The 27,242-nt window shown below is 32.2% G+C and overlaps 1 protein-coding gene across 8 annotated transcripts in view; it reads right to left on the bottom strand.

Moving 5' to 3' along the window:
- Positions 1-2,811: 2,811 nt before the first annotated feature.
- The window catches only part of LOC128240721 (tensin-1-like), a 124,963-nt gene continuing 100,532 nt past the window's right edge, over positions 2,812-27,242 (bottom strand). For 3 of the 8 annotated variants that reach the window (XM_052957507.1, XM_052957506.1, XM_052957508.1), the window contains exons 15-29: positions 21,449-21,650; positions 19,821-19,904; positions 17,658-17,711; positions 16,257-16,589; positions 14,549-14,817; positions 13,338-13,504; positions 12,304-12,467; positions 11,276-11,359; positions 10,547-10,768; positions 10,009-10,086; positions 9,334-9,426; positions 8,268-8,433; positions 7,760-7,828; positions 6,664-6,708; positions 2,812-5,764 (exon numbers count right to left, since the gene is read on the bottom strand). In XM_052957507.1, the coding sequence (XP_052813467.1) occupies positions 5,617-5,764; positions 6,664-6,708; positions 7,760-7,828; positions 8,268-8,433; positions 9,334-9,426; positions 10,009-10,086; positions 10,547-10,768; positions 11,276-11,359; positions 12,304-12,467; positions 13,338-13,504; positions 14,549-14,817; positions 16,257-16,589; positions 17,658-17,711; positions 19,821-19,904; positions 21,449-21,650 (2,178 nt within the window). In that variant the 3' untranslated portion in view covers positions 2,812-5,616. The remainder of the gene's footprint in view (positions 5,765-6,663; positions 6,709-7,759; positions 7,829-8,267; positions 8,434-9,333; positions 9,427-10,008; positions 10,087-10,546; positions 10,769-11,275; positions 11,360-12,303; positions 12,468-13,337; positions 13,505-14,548; positions 14,818-16,256; positions 16,590-17,657; positions 17,712-19,820; positions 19,905-21,448; positions 21,651-27,242) is intronic. The other 5 variants (XM_052957509.1, XM_052957511.1, XM_052957510.1 and 2 more) reach the window with 5 other exon arrangements.

Genomic DNA, 27,242 nt, shown 5'->3' with positions numbered 1-27,242 from the left:
TAAAGTTATTAATTGTTTCCGATGTTTTTCGAAACATGCAATTCAAATGTAAAGATTGATTTCTATTTATAAATATCTTGAATGTAGGTCAACATAACTGCAAAACCTAAGGATGCGCGTGGGCCCTCTGACGTCATTCCATAATGTGCTACATTTTGATCTTTAAGCGTATAAACATTGAATGGCATTTATTTAGACAAATACTTAACAAAACAAAATGAAACTTCACAAGTGTGAAGCCTCTGTATTGATCTAGATCATCGAATAATCGATCACGGTAAACAAACGCGTGTTTTAGTCGGTGTTCGGGATTTGTGTCCTGTTCGCAAATGTACCGTCAACCAGTACGGTTTATACCTTGACGAACAGCGCTCGCATAATTATAAAATTATACGTCTTCGTTTGCTCACTTGCAAACTACATTACACTAACTTTGTGTCGGAAGACATCATTTACATCGAACTATATAAAAATATGTTTTAGTGTAAATACACACAGTGAGCAAAAGCTAACAGCCGGCAATTTAATCCAAACTGTAATAAAAATCATTATCTACTATTGTATTGTTTATCAGAAATAATGTTCACTGATATCATTAAAACATTACTTTCTTCTCAAACGTGCGAGCAAGTTATAAAACAATGCCGTGAAATTGTGAACTATGAACCTAGAGAAACTAAAGATAAGGAAATAATGATCTCCTCTGGACTTGCGACGGTGAACGATATTACCGTGGAACTTCGAGACATCTTCAGAGACAACGGAAACGAAAACAGATATCAAGAAATGATGGCAAGGATGGTCGATTTATTTCAAAGATGCGTGATGTGGTTTACCGATAGCGAAATAGGGCTTAGTTTTGAAATCGAATGGACGGAAATTGTCCAAGGACCTATTTCCATTCAGAGAAAATTTGATTACATCAAACGGATAAGGAAATGCTATAAGAATATGTTTGGTGGCGAACAAGGCGCAAGTGGATCATAGTCTGAAGGTAATAATACCATACTCATTTTGTTTCGTATCGGGTCCTCAGTATAGGATTTCAATTATAAAAAAAATACTACAGGGATAAGTGCAGTAGGCAAAACTTGAAGCAAATATATAAGTGCATTGAACCAGTGTTAGAGAAGCTGTGATGGGCACGTTGTGTTTGCTATGGATCATTGATCGTCACAGAAAAATGTTCACAACACCGCTTATCATTTAAAGATGTATCAAATTCTGATTAGGAATGACTATGGTGGCGAAAACACGGAAGAATCAGAGGATGCTGATGGTGCGGCCTTCATACGCTTGCGAGGGAGCCCAAGACGTCAAATTCTGATTAGGAGTGACTATGGTGGTGGAAACACAGAGGCGTCGGGGGACGCTGATTGCACAGATGACACCATTACCTTGCTAGAGCATCGTAGATAAGAAATCGATATATATGAGATAATTACGATGTCGAAAACTCTGGAACTTCATACGCCTGATTGTGTTGTCCTGCAATTTTCTTGTTTGTGTATTTGTTTGATTTTTGTTTTGTTTCAACAGTTGTGAAATTAAAGAAAATACTACGCTGAGAATCGGGCGCCCAGTTTAAGGCTCAACTGATTTTTTTTATAGAACTGTCTCCACTGACCATTCCAATGTATATAATTCAAACATTCCTGTATAAACACTTTGTTGAAGATGAATATAACTGCTACAACATTAGCGTCTTCTAGGCTCTCCGTTGTTTATCCGGATGTCCTTGGATTTCTCAACATGTGCTCTTGAACGAAACGATAATATTAACGGGATTTGGTTACTGAATGCGTCTCTAATTTCAGGTCCAATCATATATTCGATATCAGAATGCCTCGTTTAAATCACAGTTGACAATCTCTGTGTTGTAGGCGAGATCATATTCATTTATAAACGTCTTTATGAAATCGACGTTTTTTTATATGGATGTGCCTTATATTTGTTTGTTCGAGTAAATGATTACTTTTATACGTTGATTTTTTTATTTATTCATTATTGGGATAATCCCAGTTGTTGCCTTAAAATTATCATATCTGCCTCAAATGGATTATATGAACATTTGCCTGATAAGCGCCTAAACGAGGGTAAAATTGGGATCAATTCTTAAATATCTTCAGCTTGCAGTGCCGTAAGTGCTTGTGAAAAAAAATGTTAAAGATATGTTAGAAAACAGACAGAGCGCGATCACTGTGCTGAACAAGAAGCTACGCTGTTGATGGTTTGATGTATATTGTGTTGATTATCAGTAATGATTTAAGCGATATCTAATTTCTTAAAAGTATTTCTTGTATTATTATTATTTCTTAGAAGAGCTGTCGTTGGTCAGCGTGCTCGATTTTACGCCACTTTGTCTAAACATTGAGTACGGAATATAAGGAACATGAAACTACTTTATACACAGTGGGCGAAGTCTTGCGCGAACTATAAGGACCAAGCCTCAATTTCTCGAAACATCTTAAGTCTCTAATAACAGGATTAAGCTAAACTCACTATTTTGTTTTTCAATAGTTTGCGTTTTATATACTTCTTTAAATGGTTTAATACTTAAGATAGGAATTATCGTTACGATTATCACAATAAACCATATTTCATTTATACAATTTCACTATAAGTATGTATTTTGGCTAATTGAAATAAGCGACTTAAGCCTGTTAAGCTTAAAAAATTTCGAGAAATTGGGGCCAGAATATTACTACGCTTTGGATTCAAAATGGCGCGACCTTTACAGCAACACAGTACTCTATGCTACCTTAAGTCAATAAATTACTGATAATATGTGTAGGCAAAAATGAAAGCCAGTGTTTTATGAACATTTATTAGTTCATATATAGTATAAAGATACACATAAGAGAGAGTTGATAACATTCCTAATTCCAATACTAACATAACTATTCAAAGCATAATGAGGAGCATGTTGAGATGTAAATGCAGGGTTTATATTCTGTATGTCAACATGTTAAATGTAGGGCGTATATTTTGCGTTGCCAAGGAAACATTTTATTAAAATATTTATACTTGCAAATGTTATGTTTTTATTGACCGTTAATAACAAAGAATCATTTTCCATATTGATTAATACAGATGAATTACTGTATTAAGTTTGTCGTCTGCGTGATAACCAAGTGTTATTTAGATATTTTAATAAAATAGTATTTAAGTGAAATGGTATATCATCCTTCGTTATCACCTGAGTTTAATGTACTTTGCATTTTATGCTGAGTTATCCTTGATGTTAATTTAGGAGTTATATTTCAATTTGTAGGTTCACGAATTGAACTCTTTTGGTGATTGAAATATCTGACTGTAAAGAAGTTTGCTTTAAAACATCTGATGTTGATGGAATTCTTCATTGAAATCGTATATATATTCCAGGTGAACATTATCAACATGCCTTTGTCATCCTTTAAGAAGAACTAATTTAAGGCAGTCATGTACAAAGTATGAAATTATGACAAGCAAAATATGTGAATATTTGAAGCAAGAATTAACAATATTTAAGGCATACAAATATAACAATTTATGAGTTGAAAGAAATAAACCATTTTTGAATATTTTGCTGTTAAAAAGAATTCAACAAATCAAATTGAAAGTTACGTTTATCGTTTAAAAAAATAAAAAGTTTTTAAATGTCAGATCATTTTCATGTAATATCACCATGGTTGTCATTATTTTTCACATTTTTTTTTTATTTAATTGTGATTTCAAAATATTAACAAAATGATTTTGGACAAATGAATAAAAAAGCCATTTTTCAGAGAATGAAACATGATTTTGAGAGATGAGTTTCTAAACGTACAAAATACAACAAAATATATCTATAATAATAATAAATAATATCATTGGCAAATTAGTTTCAAAATGAATGAGCCATTAATTTATTTAATTTTTTTTACAAATTTAAAATTGAACCATGTTTAAATTTGATAATTACGAAAAAATGTATGCACATGTTGTTGTTTTATAGTCGCTTTCAATCATTAAAATGAAGGAAAACTCAATTAAATTCCAAGCATTAACAGAATCAGGAAGAGAGGATTCCTTTTGTAACAGGAATATTTCAACGAAAGGGAGGCGAGGGGTCAAAACATCAACGTGATAATATTAAAAGCACAAAATGTTCTCTAATGCATTAATAATATAATATTTAACATAACAACATTCAACATGAAAGAAATTAAATAAGATACCATGTAATAATATAAACACATTTACAGAGGTAAAAAGCTGTAAATTATAAACAACATTCATATCATACAAAAACAGTTGTGTAAAGCATTTACATTTATAATTATATTTCAAGTTTTCAAAATTGCAATAAATTTAAGCCTCTTTACAATAATTCTAATTGACTTTGTAAAAAATTTGATAATTTATGTCATTGTTAATAGACTCTGGGTCACACATAGCTTTTTCTGTGGACTGCTTCTTAAACACAACACAGGATACATTTGAAATATTTGTGTACATTTTGTATTTCTTCACATGCAATCATTCAAGCAGTATATTATAGCAGCATCTCAGACATAGTCTACATGAATATCAGCATGACCTTTACCAAACTAGTGTGTTCATATCTGGATAAATAACAAACTTGTTTGGATGGCTTGCATTCTGTTATTAACACATGGAACCTAAATACCAACTCTCAAATATTGATTTAATATATTTTACTTTTAATGCCAATTCATTACTCTATTTAATAATGACAATTTTAAATATATTTATAATGTAAAAAAATACTGCATTTAATTTCAAAGTTTTGCCAAACAGGCATCATGTCCTTGCAACAGTTTCATAACAGCTCTTCAATTTGATTCTATGTATGTGCCATACTTACAATACCATGCTTTAATTATACATTACACAGAAAGCTATACATCATAGCTTTAACAATCAACCTTTGTACATAGTTATACCCATTTAACACAGCATACATTTACAATATACAAGAAAACTACTATAAAAGGTAACATGTGCAAAAATTATAGCACCATAGTCAAAACATTTAAAACAACACTATTTAGTTCGCAGCTCAAATATTTGTCTACTTTAACATTCAGCTAAAATCTATATACAAGTCTGTACAGATGCATAACACAAGTGCATCAGTTTTTCAAACCTTATCTTTCATTCAAAATTCACAATTTTTATGCAGCTTATAAATCCATTTTGTGTAATAAATTTACTCCAGGAAAGTATTCCTTGTAGTATGGTGCAATGAAGACTAAGACTGTTTTTCATTAAAAGTAAAACATCTAATTATAATAAATATGTAAGTCAATGCACTAACATGTCCTAAAATTAAAACCTTATAAATACAATCTTAAAACCAAGTCACAACACTTAAATAACATCACATGGTTAAAAAAACAACCATTCAAACACTTGAACACAACATTACATTGAATAAAAGTGAACTACCCTTACAACTTCAACAGTAATCAAACTTTTTCAAGCTATTCATCTTCTACACAAGTATCAACCAATCAAATTCCTTCCTTTTATTCACTTCTGAACCTATCAGCACCATCTTGAAATTCCATCCAATGAAAAGTCTCGTTACAGTTCAACAATGTTTAGCTTTTAAGCCAATCTGTTAATCAGCTATGACTTGACTTTGCTGTGGCCAATCATAACCTTTGTAACAAAGTTAACTATGGCGCTAGCTGGCTGGGTTGGGTCAAGTTCACAGAAAAGATGGCACTGGTTATCAGAAACGGCTCCTTGCTTTCTGGCTACAAATCCAAACACCCTGAAATTATAATTGCACAAACATGAGAAATTAGCAACAAATGACTGATATAAACACAATCCTCAAACAGACAAACACAGCAGTTTAAAATGTACCACATGCTAAAAACTAAAGGGCCATCTTATAAATGTTGCAGGTATAAGATGACTTCTTTCCAGAATGATATTTTTAGGAGTAATGCTATTTATTTCTATAAGTGCTAATTGGTCTGTAAATGCAACTTTATTTGATTTTGCATATAAAACTTTCAATTTGATTTGTGGCACTAACTTAATATTTGTGATCAATAATACTTATATATCAATATGTTTATGTCTATATTACATTTCTATCAAGTCATTAGTTTTACCACTTACCAATATGACATCATTAACCAGTGTATGACTTTGAAGTCACTTGCTTTCTATAATTGTTTATCACTTAACTAAACACATTACGACAAAACATTTCAGTATTAATGTTTTTAAAAAACCATAATATGTTTCTGTTTTAATACTTTTATTTCATTTATTACTGATGTTTATCCGAAGATGACCCAACATACTTTATTATGTAAAACATTTTCTTTCATGTCATACCTGTATATTTGTGTTGATATTTTATACAACAAAAGGCACAAAATACAATGGATTCATTACAGGTACAGACACTATACTAAATATATTTATTGACCTGCTTGAAAACAGACCTGATTTAAATGATTATCAGTTGATTATTGATTATTAATCAACTGATAATCGTTTAAAACAGATAGGTCTATTTTCAAGCAGGTCAATAACACATATATTCAGAAACATGTCAGGAACATAACTCGGTGTTAATTCAACAGGTTCATTGAAATGGTATGATACCTTGTTATTTACTGATTTTAAATTGTTTATAAGGTTATCATTGTTTACCTTGCTTCTGTCGGCACTCCAGGGACATCAGAGTCATATCTCCATCTGCAAATACATGGATTCATTATCAATCAATTCATTACACCATTGAAGAATATATATCAGAATTCAATAAGACAAGGTTCATACAGCCAGCATGGCAAAAAGTCAAGGAGTTTTCAAGGATGTTCCAAAGACCTTTGTTCAATTTTCAATGACTATCTTAAATAAGAATGTATGAAAATAACACATATTTTCAAAAAATTCAATAAAAGCAAGCTATGAATGAAAATATTAATTTATAGTGAAGCGTCCACTAAGATCGAACATTTTTTTTTTGTACAGATGGACCATTTTTACTACAGGCACTTCATTTGAAACAGGACAACGACATTTAAGGATTTTTTCTGAAAATAAAAGCAATTTTCAAGGCCAAATGAATATTCCAGTAAGTTAAAGGAGTTGTTTGCAAATTTATGGACTTTTCATCCAGCAGCCTTAAATTTAAATACTTTACTAGTCTGTGCAAACCCTGTAAGATAATGATCATTACTTGCCTTTGAATATCAATGTAATGGCATATATTAAATCATCACAAATATAAATTTAATTAAGGACAAAAACATATTTTCGTACATTATAAGACAAGTCAATGTTTGGACCCAAGTTTTTTTTTTGATTGACAGGTTCTTTAAGCTCTGCTGTGTTTTTAAAAAAAATAATTATGATATGTGAGTATTTTCTTTGTTTTCTTCCATTCATAGGTTCTCATTACAGAATGGTAACCAATAGGCAGATCTCTTATGCAGATTACCATGCAATAAGCGTGTATGGATAGTTACAATGATATGTCAATATATCCACTCTACTTATTGAATGCTTATCTTGACATATAATACCAAACAGTAAAAGCACCCACTGCACCCTCGTGATTGAAATGCATGTAATACATAAGTAAATTCAATAACTTGGGAATTGGGAAGTGGGGTGCAATAACTGTTACAAAGCTATAAAAAAAGTCCAGTAACTAATGACAGTATTATGGCAAAGTTATAAATATAACTTTCACTGGTGACTTTAATGTCATTACTTCTACATAAAAACGGAAAATACTTACTTCCTGTCATCCGGATCAGTACCACAGAAGGTCACAGTGGCGACCGGGTAGTGGCGACGGAAAAACAGTCTGGAAGTTATAGAATATTCATTTGTATCATGGTCAATAAATGATAATTTAGAATGTTTATTATCATTTTAAAAATGAACTTATAAAGGGTTTTTTCAGTTTCTTAAAAATCCCGTTGCTGTGTTTACAGTTGATAATTATTTCTGTTGTAAAACATTTACTACAAAATGAATTTACAAAGTTTAAAATTACTCTGACATGTTGTAAGTGAAGAAAGAAGCTTACTTTTATTGATTTCTCTTTATAATGTTAAATATTTTTCCAAAAAAAAAGTTATATTAACCAATTAGACATCAAGTTATATTGATCGAAACTGCTGAGTTTAAGTTTTACACCCAAAAGAGGTATGCAGAAGGTTATGTAGGTGGATATTGCTTTTAAAATGGTTTGTTTAGAATTGCAGAATCTATCAACACTTATTTTTAACAGAGGTACTCACTTTCTTTGGTTATCTGTGAGAGTGATGCCATGATTTGACACCTTGAAATGAACTTGGGTCGTCTTTGGCGGAGGGTTGTCAATCGTCTGTTTGACAGCCTTCTGGATTGCCTGAGGGCCTGTCAGTGACTCCATGTCCACAGAGCTCAGGTAGACAACATTGCACGCTGGAATAAGGGACAAGGAATTTATGAGACATCTACAAACTGTCGCAATAATGAACCAGGCATATATGAAACATCTGCAAACTGCTGGAATAATGGACAAGGCTTATATGAAACATCTGCAAACTGCTGGAATAATGGACAAGGCTTATATGAAACATCTGCAAACTGCTGGAATAATGGACAAGGCATATATGAAACATCTGCAAACTGCTGGAATAATGGACAAGGCTTATATGAAACATCTGCAAACTGCTGGAATAATGGACAAGGCTTATATGAAACATCTGCAAACTGCTGGAATAATGGACAAGCTAATTATGAAACATCTGCAAACATCAAGTGATTTTTGTTCATCTCAAGCCTTTAAGGAAATCAATCATATCATTGACCAAGTAAGAGGATCGTTTTCTGAGTATTAAACAGATATGTAAGAAATATAATGTCAATGTCTAGCACTTAAGTTATTATGATATATGTATAGAATGATACTAAAACAATTATAAGGCCTGAAGTTAATGGACCTGTTAAAAATTTCAAAACAAAAAAAAAAAGATTCAGATTAAGAAACCCACAGTAACTGGAAACCTATAGAAAAGGCTAGAGATAACATTATAACTCTTATAACAACAAGAATACAGTACTTAAAATATAACTCTTGTTTATTGTTTTTGGTCCTAACTAAGCAATTATGGAGATTGAATTATGGGCCTTGCTGTACATGTGAAAATAGTCTACTGCAACATGTCTATCAGGGTTTATTTGAATATCCTGCTGAACAGTTAATCCCACAGTTCAAGTTTATACATGCTGACATTATGGAGTCAGGGTTATATTAATACGTATTCTACCTATTCTCGATAAAAAGAAAACCTAATAAAAATAGTTTTAAAAGAGTTGTACCTGCACCCTGGGCCAGAAGCTGAGTAGCAGAACTAGGCATCTCGGCGGTTGGAGAGACATCGCTCAAGGTGTGCGACTGGTCAACTGACCCGCCTGTAATAACCACATAATCAAAAATATACCACTATATTATGATACCATAACATTTTCGTCACATACAGGTACTGTAGCTATATCAATTCTAAACCAAGAAAGATGTTTTGCTGGTCAATTGAGAGAATTTCAGCATGTTATTGATTAACCAACAATCTGATATCACTATGATAAATTTCAAAAGTTTAACCTTATGTTATTTTACAATGATTGTGAAAAGTTATTAACAACATCACTTTATTATTAACAACTCTTGTTGGCACCATTTTACATGACAGTGTGGACTTGTGTTGTGGGGAAAACCGGAGTACCCGGAGGAAACCCACTTGTCCGGCTTAGTGACCACAATCAAACTCATATGAGCCCAGGCCGGGAATCAAACCCGGGTTGCCTGGTAGAGAAGCGAGTACGCTAACCAATGCGCTAACCGGACAACCACAATTTCAATTAATTTCAATAAAGTGAACACTGTCTCAAAATCATACCATCAGATCTCTAAATTGATTCTGAATAAGAAAGAGTATGTTAAATCATGATTCCAAGGTAACTAAATTTTTATTCATTTTGTATGAATCAACTTACCCCCCTCTGGCAACACGAGTTTACATGGCAGAGCAAGTGGTGTAAGCGAGTGCTGGTACACAAGGGATGCCAGGGACCCTGAAATAATGAAATAGGTTTTTTAAATATCAAATAAAATATGAAATGGAATCATTGATTTCGCTCAGAGAGCACTAGTTTACATGGCAGGGCTACTAGTGTGATTGACAGATGCCAGGGATGCCAAAATTAATAACTTAATGAATCAACTATTTAAACTAAAAACTTATCATTAGGATTCACCAAAAAATAATATTTTTAAAAAGCAAGCACTGTTGTCTGCAAGCACTGTTGTCTAGTGAAATTTGAAATATAATGAGCAACGGCCAATCAAACAAACTGTTTTAAATGATCATTGGGACTCAAACAAAAACAAGAGCCAGTAACTCTTGACATCATGCTACGTTAAATAATGACAATTAAATACCAGGAATGTTCTTTTCCACTTCAATAACTGATTATCATAATTTGATAATTAATATTTTTCTGAAATAGAAACAACATAATCACAAGCCCTTACCAAACACTGGCTCATTAGAGCAGCCTCGCAGCCTGACTCCTTTGCTGGTGGGTTCAATGAGAAAGTGGCGCACCAAATCTGCCTGGGGATCACCGCTAGACTTAATCTGCACATTTGGAGGCAAGGTTGCGACCTTCAGGGCGAGGCCAAACGCTCCGGGGAAGGAGTTTGAGTCACGGACGACAAATGTCCCCGGGGCCTTGTCCTTTAAGATCATTATGGCTGGAAAGAAGAAAGGAGATTTCAGTGTTGTGTGTGCTAGACATGTACATATACTCCCCTCCACTTACAATGCTCCCAGGAAGTCTAAGACAAATCCATAGTGAAACTCAAACAGCCATGTGTTTGATTTTTATTCAGACACTAACTTTTCTAATTTATTGTAAAGTATTACTTTTTTAAACTTAATTTCATGTTGGACCAATACGGTACCTTACCTTCAAAACCAATAGGTTTTTATAACCGTTAACATCAATCTTTACCTCTAAGTTTCAAAAAGTTTCGAATAGGTATCGATATCTGCCATATCAGTAATCATTTATGCCAATCATAGAGCATCTTAGTGAAAAAAATCAACTCTGACAGTGAATATTTGTTTAAATTTAAGATTATTTTAAATTGTATTTTTACTTAATATTGTTTTTTTGTAAGCCAATTTGATTAACGAATGCTGTCCTTTCTGTTTTTTTCCCATCTAATTAACAAATCTTTCATCTTGCCCAGTCATACCTTCCTCCCTCGTGATGCTGGGTTTGTACCAGTACTTGGATGTGTCCTTCACAAACCGAGGGGTCGTATGCGTCGCCTCAGAATCTAAAAACACAAAAATCATTATTTTCAGTTTTATAAATTTATACAACACACTTGAATGTTAATCAACCTTACATCATCCGAAGAGCTTTTTTAATCTGACTTTAATAACGTATATATCAGATCTTTATACACAGCTTATTTGAGAAATTGATATTATCTAACCAGGCTTCACTTTATACACCTGCCTGAAGGTCGCGTCTATATAGATACATTTTACAATTTCCAATGAAGTGTGTCATGATGGATAACTTTTAGATTTAAAGAAAAGTGATTACTTAGTAATAACACATTTCTTTCAATGTCTTAAACTATATTGTAAAAAAAAAACATTTCAATATCTGTAAATAAATAAAACACCAAAATAAGACATGTTTTTATAAAGAAATGATAGTCAGACGGTTGTAATGAAAATCAAATAGTTTATTCACTTCCTATCCATTGTGACTGGTAGCCTGTCAGCTGCAGTGATTATTTCCCTTTGTCCAGTGAAAGCACCTTGCTTGAAATCACTCCATGCTCACGCACATACTTGTCGTAAGTTAAAGCACAGACAACTTGAGTATGCCATTCTTATATGCATATGTTTAGTTACTTCCCTTGTTACTATATACCTGTATATATCTGCATTATATAACAGTATTATTCTAAGATTACAGAAAGAGGCAGACATTATGCAGTTTGTGCCTGATATCAACCTTATAGGTATGGAACATTTTCCACATTTCTCCTAAATTGCCGCTTATTTCGATCACTTATTAGAACCTTTTAACCTCATGTATACTTTCATTCAAAATATGATAAAAAATATAGATTCGCATCTAAACATATTCAGCAATCTCTTTGATGTCTTACATCAAAATTTGTTGTCCAGCAGGACTTGCCTATTGAAGTGATCAAATTCTAGTTGCAAACATGAACTCAAGATGTAACTAAAATATGCACACCTGCAAGTGATGTGAGACTTCCACGCCTTGACAGGCCAAAGTAAACACTAGGCGAGGACTGGCCCGTAGCAGAGTGCGGCCCAGGTGAAACTGCGCTGTTCGACATCGAATGGGCTGTGTGCAGTTGATGTCTTAGGGTGTTCAGATTTCCAGGGGATGGCGGGCTGTAATATAAATGATTTAAACATTTTTACTTGAGTTAAACACTGCTTTAACTACAATTTTCTTTTCAGTTTAATCTTTTTTATCTAGCTAAAGAAGAAGAAGATGATTGAATTGATATTGTGAGTGAGCATTTTTTCCCTAACGATGCTACCACAGTCACACTGGGTTAAAGATTTATTGAAAATGCCATCATTAGAGGCATGTTTATTGCCCCTTCTATACAGAGCAATCAACTTATCTTTGTGCAGCAGTCAATACTTTCTCGGCAGTCAATACTTTCTAAGGCAAACAAACAAGGAAGTCCCTTTACATGTACCTACCAGGAAAAGTCCTATGACACAGATTTGACATGATGCTGAATCAGATTATAAAACCCTTCTTAATAATTGCCTACCAAAGACACAAGAATATACTAAATACAAGGCAACATGGAATTGCTTGTTCAAGGATATCATGACAATTACAAGATACATGTATCTGTTGATACCTGTTGACAGCATCTAAAGTGTGTGCAGAAGTCAACACATATGTTCACAGTTCATAAGGGTATTTGTAAGCAACATACTCCCAGGGAATAACACAACAGCGTACCTTACTGAGTGCAAATATCAATATTTCACCATCTTGTGATGACTGTTGATTGCTGCATGTGTGTTTGTAGCAGTCAACACTTACTATTTAATTTCATAACTGCATCCTAACAGGAGAATATACATTTGATGACCAACCAGGATACGTCATACTACAATCATGTGATGACTGTTGATCGCTACACTGCGATTAAGTGATGACCATTGAATGCTACCTGTCTGTTTGTAGCAGTCAACATTTACTGTTTAATTTATTAACTGCATCCCAATCTAACATACCTGCCAGGAGAAGATGCCCCTGGTGACCTAGCGGGCTGTGTCATCAACATTCTGGGGTTGGTGTCCACATGTAGACTGCCGTCATGTGAGGACTGTTGATTGCTACTCGAGTACTGCTGGGTGCTGTAGCTACTAGACTGCTGGTATTGCTGTTTCTGCTGATGTTGCTGTGGACAAAAAACATGTTGAACATTTGTCATGGATAGTGTAAAATATTTAATTTATCTGCCGTACCAAGAAGTTGGTTCATTAACTCTGATGATCTCGTTATAAAAACTATAGCAATAGCATTGTTTGTATCTTGTTATAATGAAAAAAAGAAAAGATTTTCTCTAAATTTGCAATGGTAATTGATGATAAGTAATCAAGACTGATTCTGTATCCAATATTTTTTGGTAAAATAATGAAAATACTGTGAAATCATTAATGTTCGTGGATTTCGTGGGTTTGGTGATCCACGAATGCAAGATCCCACAAAATATAGACCCTTTATTCCCTTTTTCAATTGCCTTGTTATGTGCATATAAATAACTCTAGTATATACAGCGGTATACAGCGTAAATACCAAACTCACTGTATATCTTACTATTATAGTTATGTTAATATATTACATCTACCTTTCACAAATAACATCTACCTTTCACAAATCAATTCATTGTGTTATTTATGAACCAAATGACAGAAACACGTGCTTTAACGTGTTCATGAAAATCTTCAGCTTTAAAAGATGTGCGTGTTGATTGTCGGTACTCTATTTATTTATTTGATGAAATATTAAATCGATAACATTGATTGTTTACTCAAATATAGGCACCTTCTCGGTGTTTTCAGTTTGCAAATTCTTAATTGGCATTCAATGGCTTCGTCTATCTATATCTTTGATCAGGATGCATCTTCTTTTATGACCTTAATTTTTAAATTTGTCAATAACTGACATGGGTATAATAGGCACTCATTGGTAAGCTGTTCCACTATAGCGAGTGTCATAAACTTTGTGACGTAGAAGATCACGTGCCCAGCGCGTGGAGGTTATGCAGACGACTTACGACAATCCCATTTCAAGTCCCCATGAAAATGACAATTTTCAGAAAACCTCGAAATTTCATGCCGACAAATATAAATGATTTTACAGCATGCGAAATAAAATAACAAATATACTGACAATCTACATTCTTTTACTTTCTATTCACACAAACAAAACATAAAGCTACCTGAAAGCCAGACTGGTGTGGCAGAGTGCTAGTCTGGTACCCAGCGCTCATCTGAGGCTGCATATTGTGTGGCAGAGTGCTACTCTGGTACCCAGCGCTCATCTGAGGCTGCACATTATGCGGCAGAGTGCTACTTTGGTACCCAGCACTCATCTGTTGCTGACCATTGTGGGGCAGGGTGTTAGTCTGGTAGTTCTGCTGGTACTGGGTCTGATATTGCATCCTATCTGACTGCAGGGTACCGGTAGGACTTGTCACATGACTCCCACCTGCAAATGGCATTTTTGTGATGAAAATGGCGTTTTGGTAAGGTAAATGGCATTTTGGTAATGTAAATGGCACATTAAAAGGGTAAATATGAAAGGTTTTTTAAAGTGTAAATGCAATTTAAGGATTAAAACTAGGCAGTTTAAAGAAAATGGCACTTGAATAACTTGCAAAAATGATTTTTTTTAGCTTGAGCCTTTTTTTGCAAATGGCAATCTTTATTGATCAGATTCATTTATAAAACATGAAACAATGCTAAACTTTATTTGGATTCAATGAAAAGCTAATGATATTTTTACGCCATGATCTTTTTTATTTTACCTTCCTTTTTATAATGGAAGGTAAAATAAAGGAGATCAAATCTGTTTTCATAATGGGCAAGTTTGTTCGATACCAAACTAAAAAAGGCTAAGCGAAACATGTATATCCCTCAAACTGGTCTCACTAGCATCTATTTTAATTACTAAATACGTTTATGGTAATGGTCTCTTGATGGTATTTTAACTAAGATTTTATAAACTTGATAATTAAATAATCTTAAATATGGTGCCAATGTGCAATTAATAAAGACACTAACACGGCAAATGCTAATAAAAGTGTATTGCAGTAAATTAAGACAAAAACACAAAACCCTTATTTTTTCAAACAAAAAAGTGCACGCAAATTAATTTAAAATATTGAAAAGTACATGGAAATAATAATAATCTTTCTAAATTATCTGTAAAAGATGATTGTAGAGAAGTTGTTTTAAATTTAAATAAGCCTATTTCTGTATTATCAGGAATGAACATGAATAACAAATTGATATACATATATGTATATATACGATACGAAGGAATAATATGGGAACACAAATTAGAAATGTTAATCTTTTGGAAATGTCATTTTCTGGTGATAATTATACTACTTGAAGTGTACTTTTACCAATTATATCACCAGAAAAGTATACATTTCAAGCACAGTTAATCAAAACCACAACAAGTTGATAAAAACAAAAACAAACTGAATGTGAACAAACTATATATTGTCCATCACCTAAATAATGTAAAACCCATTTCAGTTTTGAAAAAAAATAAAACAAACGATCCTTCGACCTTGTTAATCTATACTTAATGTTTTGATGTATGTGATGAATGATTAGACTTCACAAACAATTATGTCTGCCATGCTGTTAAAGCTTATTCCTCGCAAGTACACAACCATTATTACAAATAATTACAATTTACTCACAAAATCCACAAGAAATAATGTTTTTAAATACCGTAAAGCTTATTGATTAGAACATAAAAACATTAAGGCATATATTTCAAGCAAATACACCTTTCAACACAAACATAATAGTGCTATTCCTACAACCAAAGATTTTTGCACAAAACATGATATTCAGTAAAGCGTTAAGATACTATGCCAAAAGCGACTACATTTAATTGCAGTTGGATACCTCTCTGATTTCGCACATCCGAGTCATTTATAGAAGCATACGTTGGGTCATTCGTGCTATGCATAAGCTGACGAGATAATATCGTATTGTAATCTTTAGCTGGTTGCGGTTGGGGCTCTTCTCTTTCGAAAACGCTATTCAACGATTGTTGCGAGCTGTAGTGTGGTACAGAACTAGGGGGTCCATAAATTCCAGAAACAGAGCCCGTATGACTGTAGCCCGAGCTCGGGGGCCCATAAACTGAGCTCTGTTGCCCGTAAGGTGAGCTCTGTAGCCCGTAATTGAAGCTCTGGGCAGACCTTGAGCCTTGCTGATAGTTGTACGATGTGTTCGCTATAGCAATAAAAGCAAAAAAATTGTGACGCTAATTTGCTAGACACACACCAGAACCTTTTACCCTCTAGCTACAAACAGGTTATCGATTATAATTTGTGTGATAGTTTAGAATTTATTCTCTGTATCCTTATACATAACACTATTTTGACTATATTAGAAGCACCATTTCACCATAAGCCTGTATTATTATTCTTTCCCCACAACCCAAAGATAGAGGAAAGAATGTGCTAGTGGCTTAGAAGCAAAAAAGGGAAGTAACTGTTTTGTAACTAGTAGGGAAAGATAACTCATAACTGTGCAAACGTTAAGCAAAAACACAAAACAAACATTAACTGAAAAAATGTGTGTATGATAATTTTTTAAATTTAGCTATTCAAAATAATTTTGATAACTTTCTTTTCAATTATTAAATATATTACTTCTAAAAATATTTTCATACACTCATTTTGTACATAATCAGTTGTTTTCATTCTAAACATGCATTGAAATTCCCACAATTCAGAAAAGAAAGAAGAATCGATGTGCATTAATAAACAACTAATTATGAAAAAATCATCACAAGCCTTAAATATTATGACCTAAATCATAATTCAATTTCACATACATGCATTTAAAACAGGTTGTATTGTGATGACATTTTCAAAATACTGTGTAACAGTTTAAGGATAAGTGTAACTAACAACATGCATTTCTATCTCTCAGCACCAAACTTAACACCCCTCAACCATTTGTAGATAAAACAAGGTTCTTGGATAATGAATTATCTCCCTTTCTAAATGCTTTGTAAAAGATATCCAAGGGAAGCAACCCAGTTTTATAGATAATAAAGGGAGGTAATTGAATGTATAATATGTATATGAATAACCTCTCTTGATATAACTTAAACTAAGCCAAGGGAAACAACCCACATTTAGAGAAAATTATGAAAGGGAGGTAACTCAATGTACAATGCATAACTGTATGAACAGTGTTGCATTAGCTCCTGAAGTTCTTCTGAACACACATAGGACGATTATATAATGGTAACATCTATGAAATCTATGGAAAATAAAATAAAACTAATACCTGATGACGTGTTGGCATACGGAGTTCTAGGCGTCAAGGGGAAAGGAGGGGTGACTACAAAGTAACAACATCATACAACATTAATGCACAGAAAAGTCTAAAATGCAAAACTATAGTACTCCAGGGCCCTGATTTAAAAAGGTATCAAAGTTGTAAACACTGCTCAGGTTAACAACAATAAAACTAACGCAATAACTGTCTTAATGATTTTTTATGATTGAAATGTAGTTTACGCCAAAAACAAGGTTACGCCTGGAAATTTATGAACATTGAGTGTTTTTCTTCTTCAACCAAAATTTATCCAACATGAAAACGTCACTGACAGAATACCATTATTTTTGCAATAAAATGATTTAGGGATGGGTGCAAAAATCGGACAGATCAGGTATGATTACATCAGATTGCAGAAATTGTATTTATTGAATAATTTGGCAACGGCTCTGTAACAGATGGTGTAGGTAACTCGGGGGGAAAAAGGGGGTTGTTTTTTTTAAATGTAAAATTTTAACTTAAACCAACGATAAATTTGTGTTAACACCTGAATGGGGGCCCTGGTTACTCTATTTTTTCATAGCAACAGATTACAAGATAAACTCTAAACTTCGAACAACTATAGATTTGTAAGTAACACTGTATTCAATATTCATCACTTGCTATTTTTACTCATAATACAAGAATACCATTCAGTTTATACTATTTAACATCATACAAATCATTAAAAGAAGAAGCAGATCACAAGACAATAACTGAAATTGACACAACAATATCAATTATATTGATAAAATCAAACCCAAAAATATTTCATCGCAACATTTACAAAGTAAAGATGAAAAGCAGAAATAGAATGATAAATTGTAATCACAGAGCGTGAAGTGGAAAGTGCTGATGGGAGTAATTTCACATCATTTTATACAATTACATTGAAGATGAAATATAATTTATAACTCATTATATGGATAAGGTAAATACACAGTTTATAATACATGCAGGATTTAAGATAGATGTATATTTGACATTTCTCATTCTTTGTAATAATATTTTACTTTTTCAGCAATTGTTCAATAATTGTTACAAAAGATGTTAAATTATTTGGACAGTGTCATGTCTATTTACAAAAGAACATGCTGAACATTTTGAAATGTCATCTTGTTTAAAACTGTTCAGTAAAAATAAAAAAAAAACTGATCTTTAAACAGTCAAAAAGATATGTTATCTTAAGTATGAATGACCAGTGGTGACATTTCAAATTCACAAATGCATGATTTTAACTTAACAAATTTATCATTTCATGATTTCATGAATTCAACGATTCCATGATTTTTTAAATGCACAATTTTATGATTTTAACTCCACGATTTCACAAGTTCATGAATGATATGTATTTGTTAAGTTGAAATCACAAATTTGTGAAGTTGAAATCATGAATCTGTAAAAAGGAAATCATGAAATATTGAACTTTAAATGTCACCACCATTTTTTCGTACCTAAGTAACATTATTGATATGATGCTGAACCTCCCTGATATAAATTTTCATAAATGTTTAACCACATACCATACTTGGGATATTCAATATATTCTTTTGTTCAACAAAGGAAGTAAAGACCAAGGGCGGTCGAAATGTCATGTCAAACTACAGGCTATCAAAGTTGTTGTTGTATCACTCGTAAAGGAAACAAGAAACTAGAAGGAATCTAAGTTCATTAATAGCTGTTCACATTTAGTTCACTACCATACAGGAGTTTCATATTTACGTTAACATTTCCTAATATTAAATTTTAACACTCCACATTTTTATATCCTCAATCATAGGAGGTAAAGGCAGCTTCAATATTAATAACTAATCAAATATTATATCCATTATAGGTTAAAGGCTGTTTTTACAATATCATCCAGGGTCTAATTCCCAATGGGTACAGGTGAATGGAAAACAAACAACAGTAAGGCTTGGTAAAGGTCAACAAGGATATTTAACTTAAAAAGGACAAGGTCAAGGTTACAACAGAAAAATGAGATAAGGCTAGTCTGTTTAATTGTGGCAAACATAACTAAGGAAGATGCATAAACATATAATCATGCTCTCAAAATGCACATCAACGACAAAACACTGGAATACATAAAGGCTAAAAGGGTATCCATGGAAACTAAAATCAAATTCACATTACCAAGGCAACCAACACTATTTAGTGATTGGTTAGAGCCAATGGACATCCGACGAACTTTCTCATGCACAGCTTGAATGTACTGTTCTGTTCAAAAATGGCAAAATAAAATTACAAAGGTCACAAACTAGGTCAAACCAATGGTTACTATGGTAACAAGGTCATCACAAGGTCACATATTGAAAGAGAGGCTGTTACCGTGACAATATCATGACAAACATATTCACAAGGCAAGGTCATCACTTTGGTTACAAAACTTTGGATATTAATAGCTGATGCAGCAAGAAATGCAGGACACAGACAGAATGAAGAATGACAGATGATAGGTTATGGTAGATTTGGATTGTGAGAGTAATTTCTAACCTGTTGGGGTATGATTATAGTTTCAAAATAATCTGATTAAATAATTTGATTGCCCAAAACCCCTTTTTAGATATGAAATATAAAGTCAGATAACCAATTTGGCAAAAACAAATTACCGTATCGAAATGTAAGATTTAAATGATCCAATTTTCAAGACCCTTTCATAAAGTATATTACTTGATAGATTTAAATTTTCGAGACTCGCTGCATGTATATAAAATATAAAATCAAAAGGTTCTGTTCAATCATTCAAAATTTTGTTATAATACTCCAACATGTTAGACATCTGATGAAATTACATGATCTGTATTTTACTTTGATTTACATAGCGCATAAAATTGCTGTCACTGCAGTGCTTTTTTGGTTAATAAAACATGACTTTGAATGAGCAAGTATTATACAAGAGTATGTGGCAATGCATATTATACAAGTACATGAGGTTTGTAATAAGTATATGTTCTATCATTGAATATAAGACACATATAAAAACAATAAGAACTATTTACATAATTGTTATTTCCTTAATAGAATAGAAAAATAGATAAAAGACCCAGAAACATATTAAACTAAGAAAGATGCCTAGTATATAATTCCTGATTTTTAGATAAAATTCAGAAATAAAATTAAAATTTCAACACCATTGGTTTAACATAAATGTCTGTTGAACATTTCCAAATCTTAAGGTGTTTTTCCCCGAATGTCTTAAAAGCTGTCAAAAGAGGAAAGAGATTTAATTCCCACAATCGTAACTTTAAGTCTAATAAAACTTGTCTTCCTAACTTTAATATACATAAAAAAATACATTTGCAAGTTTGAAATTAATAAATTCATAATTTCTGCCACATCAAATACACCAGTCTATAAAATTTGGCAAACATTTACATAAAAGGGGATCAAAGTAAACAGGAAAAACAATGAAATAAAGTCATCCAAAAAATGTACAAACCATTCAGAAAGACATTTCAAGTCTGAATTATCTGAATAATATATTTTGATTTACAAAAGCATTGATGACCTTGATGGAAAAATAGGACAGTTTCAAAGTTTGTACTAAATTTACAGCAGAAGTAAAACTTTTAGGCAGGATATCATAAAATATCCTTAACAAATTCAAATGTTTCCTTATAACTTACTAAACAATGTCTTTAAGGGTCTGTACATTTTCAGGAAGACTTTTAAGACATGATGATGATTGAAAAATAAAATGAGACATTTAACAAAACTAATTCTAGACCCCATATAGAAATATTTATAAACCACAAACTAACCTGCAGAAGCCTGTGGGCTTGTGGGGAAACTGGGTGTAGTTGCCCGCCCCAGGGTAGAGTCACGCCCAAGGGTGCTAGTTGAGTGCACAGAGCCCTCGGGCTCAAGTTGCTGTATGCCTGGGCCTATTGGCTTCAGGGTTATCCTGTCCACCTCAGTCACTTCTAGCTTGTGGGGCTGTTGGTTCGCTTGATTCTGTTGAATCTGCAGGGGTAAGGAACATAAATTGCAAAAATGTTTCAAATACAACTATATTAAAATCACATCAATAAGTAAAAAATATAGGGTATAATTTTAATCTGTCTTTGATCCCATTTCTGCAACTGACACAATCAAATGTCAAGCTTATATTTCATTTCATTTCTGCAAATGACACAATCAATATTCAAGCTATAAATAGAGCCCATTTCTGCAACTGACACAATCTGATTTCAAGCTATAATTAGATCCCATTCCTGCAACTGACAAAATCTCATTTCAAGCTGCTATTACATTTCATTTCTGCAACTGACACAATCAAAATTCAAGCTATAATTAGATCCCATTCCTGCAACTGACAAAATCTCATTTCAAGCTGCTATTACATTTCATTTCTGCAACTGACACAATTAAAATTCAAGCTATAATTAGATCCCATTCCTGCAACTGACAAAATCTCATTTCAAGCTGCTATTACATTTCATTTCTGCAACTGACACAATCAAAATTCAAGCTATAATTAGATCCCATTCCTGCAACTGACAAATCTCATTTCAAGCTGCTATTACATTTCATTTCTGCAACTGACACAATTAATTTTCAAATCTCATTTCTGCAAATGACACAATCAAATTTCAAGCTATTATTGTTGAATTAGTATTTAAAAATTATGTCAAAATTTTTGGAATAATTTTCATGGCTATATTTTTTTTTAAAACAGCATTTAGTAATTTAATTCACTAGTATTGTATATTATGTAACAAAAATTCATTTTTATTCAAAATAACAATTAAGAAAGCGAAACAGTTAAAGAACGGGTATTAGCAAACATCATGCATTTTAATTACTTGTGTTCTTGACCTACTTTTATGACCATATTTTTTTCACGCTTTGTTTTATCCATCCATTCATTCAGTTCATACACAAGCAATCTGTTAGTTTAAGGTATGTGTTAATAGAGTATTTTGATTGACAAATGCAGTTCAACACAAGTAAGCATAAACTGCTCAATCATGAAAAAAAGTTTCACAAACCTTGCAAACTAGACTTTTAACTATTCCACAAATGTTTGAAAAAGCCAAACCAATAATCAATTTGAATTCTCACATTTTTACCTTTCGTGTGTGATATGTACGTAAATCCATTCAAAATGTTGAATAATCATGAATTTATCACAAGTTTCGCACAACATTTTGACTCAATAATCCACAAGTTTTGGACTTTTGCCACCATGATAAAGTTTATTTTGGTCTGAAATTGGGTTCACATGACTCAACTATAGAAAATGCAATAAGCATCGTAAGAAACAATGTTAACCCTTAAAAGTGCATGTTTTCAAATCCAAAAGTGCATGGTTTGACTTTTTCAAATCCAAGCGTAGTAACAATGATAGGACTTGTTAATAAAGGTTTAAAGAATCCGCTCAAATATTCAAGCGTAAATGTTGCATCCTAATGCTAAATAGGTATATGATAGACAGAACAAGACATCCTTGAACTAACATTAGACAGTGGAGTTATTCATGTACATCGCTACACCCCATGACTTTAAACCCATCATTATCCACTTTCAGTCAATTGATATGTCATGCATGGTACGTTGTATTATTTGTCCCAGATTACAGTATGAAACTAAAAATTGGATGAATATGCATGGCACTTTTACAAAAACATGCCAGGAACTTTGTAGTAAAAATATTTCTCAGAATAAGTGAATGAATGGTTCAATCTTATAATGTCTATAGTTATTTACTATTTACAATTTGCGTATCATACTATTAAATATTTTCCATTTTTCCAGCAATTTATTGTATATATTTTTTTTATTTGAAACAACAAATACCTTTTGAATGTCAAGAAGATTTCCGATTTCACAAAGGTTGTATTTTTTTCTGTCAGAACTCTTTTTTTTGAAGCAGCATCAAATAATCCAAAACACATGTTACAATTACAAAACTTTTAATTAAAACACTTGTGTCTTATGTAAAAAAAACACACCTTTAATGAACCTATTTCACATGCAAAACATCAAACAATACAAGTCAAATTTGGGAGTATTTTTGAAGACAGTAAATTGCCCATAGGGGACAGCTATGAAATATACGCACAATGTCACTGTACAGAAGTGTTTGGGTGAAATTTGATCTACATTAAAATGGCTATGAAAATATAATAATTAACTATAAAGCTTCCTTTTAATATTGTCCATGTTGCCTAAACAAAATCATGTTTTGCAGTCAATCCAAAAGTTTAATTTTGATTACTGAATGTAGACACTATTATTAAGTATTTATTTGAAATATAATTATATGTATATGTGAAGATAGACTTTTAATTATTCAGCCAAAATGTATTCTTACATGTATTTTGAAACAAAAACATTGTAATAGTGTAACTCAGACTCTTACCTTTTCAATTCCTAGTTATTTCATAAATATATTTTTTTAATCCAACTGCCAAAATAAACATAAGGAAAGACAGCTTAAGTTCACTCACTTTAAACTCCAAACCTTATAACATGAACTATTTGAATACAATTCAGTCACATTGTATGCAAGTCGGTAACCACAAGTCAGCTTTAATCATATTAAAGTGACATACTGTGATATAGCATTGCCTTTCAAAAGCAATGAATCATGAACTCATTATGAATTTCTATTATCTATACATACAACAATAAAAGATCACTATCACTTTCATTAGTGTGTCTCATTGGACTATACAAACATTCATCTTGTAATAAAATAGCAATATTATCCCTGATAATATTGTCTGACTATTTTGCTTGGGGTCAATAAGTTTAAAGTGACCAAAATGTTTCAAATATTTCTTATCTTACAGCTGTATACTATACAATTCTTTGCATGGGGTCACTTCAAAAGTTTAAATTAAATCAATTTACATTTCAGTAGTAAAATTGTGTATCAATGACCATTCATAATTAGTCTGACAAATACAAGAAGAAACCCTTTGGTCTGGTTAATGCTCCATCCACATTCAACAGAATACTGTATTACAATTTCATCTTGTAAATATAACCATTTAGTCTGGCAAATATACCAGTATATTAGTTTGTCAAAGAACTATTTAGTCTGGCAAATGTACCAGCATAATAGTTTGATGTAGAACCATTTAGTCTGGCAAATGTACCAGCATAATAGTTTGATGTAGAACTTCTAGTCGGGCAAATGTACCAGTATATTACTACAACCATTTTGTCTGGCAAATGGAACAGCATACTAGTTTGATCATCAAACTTTGATGTAGAACCATTTAATCTGGAAAATGTAGAATAATTTAGTCTAACAAATGTTCCAGCATAATAGCTTGATGTAGCACCATTTATTCTGGCGAGTGTACCAGCATAATAGCTTGTAGAGCTAATAAGCAAATGAACAAGCATAGAAGTTTAAGTTTGTTAACTTAAGTGGAGCAAATGTTAAATTTCATTCAAAACTGTTTTGATTTCAGTAATTTTGACATTAAATGTATCAAATGAGCAAACAGAATTGACTGCAACACTGCATTAAATAATTTGTATTCATTCAGATATGTGATACAGTCTTGCATCAACTTTTTACACCTACACTATTGGTTTACTTTAATTGTAGCTTTTGTAGACAACACCTGTAAATTAGATTCCCTTTGAAGTGAGTTAAACATATCCATGAAGCTTGGGCATGCCTTACTTCAATGCTCTATGAGCAGTAATTAAAACACCTACTTTAGGTTTAAATAAGATCTGATATAAAGTGCATAATGATTTGAAGTTTCTTTAGGATTGAAGAGTAAATCTTTAAACCTGAACCTGGTTTCACATGTGAGAAAAAAAATCCAGATTTTTTATACAGATAAGGTTGAAGTAAACCTTTAAGGTACATGGCTTTTACTTTTTGTTGAATGTTATGCATTTAGAAAAGTAGTGTTTTAATTATGGATCAATTCAAAATTAGTTTAATTTGCATGCTGTGATAGTATTCTAACGTTTACATTTCATCATAAAACTGTTGTTGTTTTAGTTATTACATAAAAATTGACATTTTATGAACATTATAAAGGATTATTGATAGTTACAGTGTAAGAACGCAATATATTTCACGTTGTGAGCACCAAACTATATGTACTTTTGGTGTTCACAAGGTGAAATAAATTGCGATTTTATGCCTAAAAATTTAAGGATATGAAAATGACAGTTGATTATTGTTTTTCATGGCAGCACACAACATTATAGGCGAACATAACATGCTTTAAGAAATTAAGTCTTTGAAATTGCATGCCACCAATGAGCGCGCTGAAGCTCGATTTAAAAGTGAGAGCAAGGTAAAATTTCAAATCAGTGAAAAATATCAATTTGTTATTTCACTGTTTGATACAGTGTAATGTTGTTTTTACTTCACTGATAAATCTGTTTAAATCCCGGAAAGCATCCTTAAATGATTATGAGGGTTTTGTTTTGTAAATTTCGTTAAATTTAAAAACTTATTTTCATCAGATAAATATGAATTCATCATCATTTTAAAATACTTTATTTTACTCACCTAAAAATGAAAAGGTCAAACATATCCAAAGATAATTATCATTCCAGTCATAATTTGTCATTTAAAGGACAAGCGAAAGAGAGTTGTTACAATTCAAAACAAAATGTCAATTTATATTATAAATAAAAAATCACTACATGATCATAAACTGCAATAAATAACTTTTGTCCTCAGTTTGTGCCCTAAGTTTATGATAATCTTTATTCCCAACTGCTTGCTTTTCCCTTTTGACACAACTTATAAATCATGTATGTTAATTTATTAACTTCACTAACACACTTTTATAAACACAAAATAATTACCATTTGAATACATGTTCCACTATACTAGCTAACTTTATGGCAGTTACAAATACCATCCCTATTTAAGCTAAGATTCTAGTTGACCTAGTTCCTCCCTCATTTTTTCATGCCGTTTATAAACCTACCTGGTAACAATGTATATCAAACTTTTATTCACTCCAAAATATACATTGAAATATAAATTTACTCCTTTAAAGCCTTTATCCAAAGTCAGGTACACTATTTAGCTAGCATACACACTAAGACACAAAAATGGTTGGTTATCGACACACAATTTTCCTGTTTTAAGTTTAGATTGGCTGTGATATTTATTGTAACCTGAGGGTACTTAAGTGTATATTAGCTCCACAAGGCCATTTAGATGTTAACCTGCCATGATTTCACTGTTCAGTGTGTTTACTTTGCAATCATCACAAAACTGAAATTTTATAGTTCACCTGAACTACGGTTACAATAGACTATTATTCTTCCATTAGATTTAATCCATATTAGTCTTTGTTTTTTCCTGTTACATAACAAATTAGTTTTAAATGTTTTCAATAAACATTCCAATTAATCTTGATAGTAAATTTTCAATAATGTAATGTTTACCTTTTACGCAAAATTTACAGTATACAATAAAACCATAGAGCTTTGGGTAAACATACCTCGCAAAACCAAAATCCAATAAAATTTTAATGATCCTTTAACATTGAATTCTCATTACAATTTGCAACATTTTTGCAATATTTCATTGCATTAAGTAAATAATATTGAGCT

The sequence above is a fragment of the Mya arenaria genome, chromosome 7 (assembly GCF_026914265.1).
Source record: "Mya arenaria isolate MELC-2E11 chromosome 7, ASM2691426v1".
NCBI lineage: Eukaryota > Metazoa > Mollusca > Bivalvia > Myida > Myidae > Mya > Mya arenaria.
The sequence above is the reverse complement of the archived record's forward strand: the minus strand, read 5'-3'. Positions and strand labels throughout refer to the sequence as shown.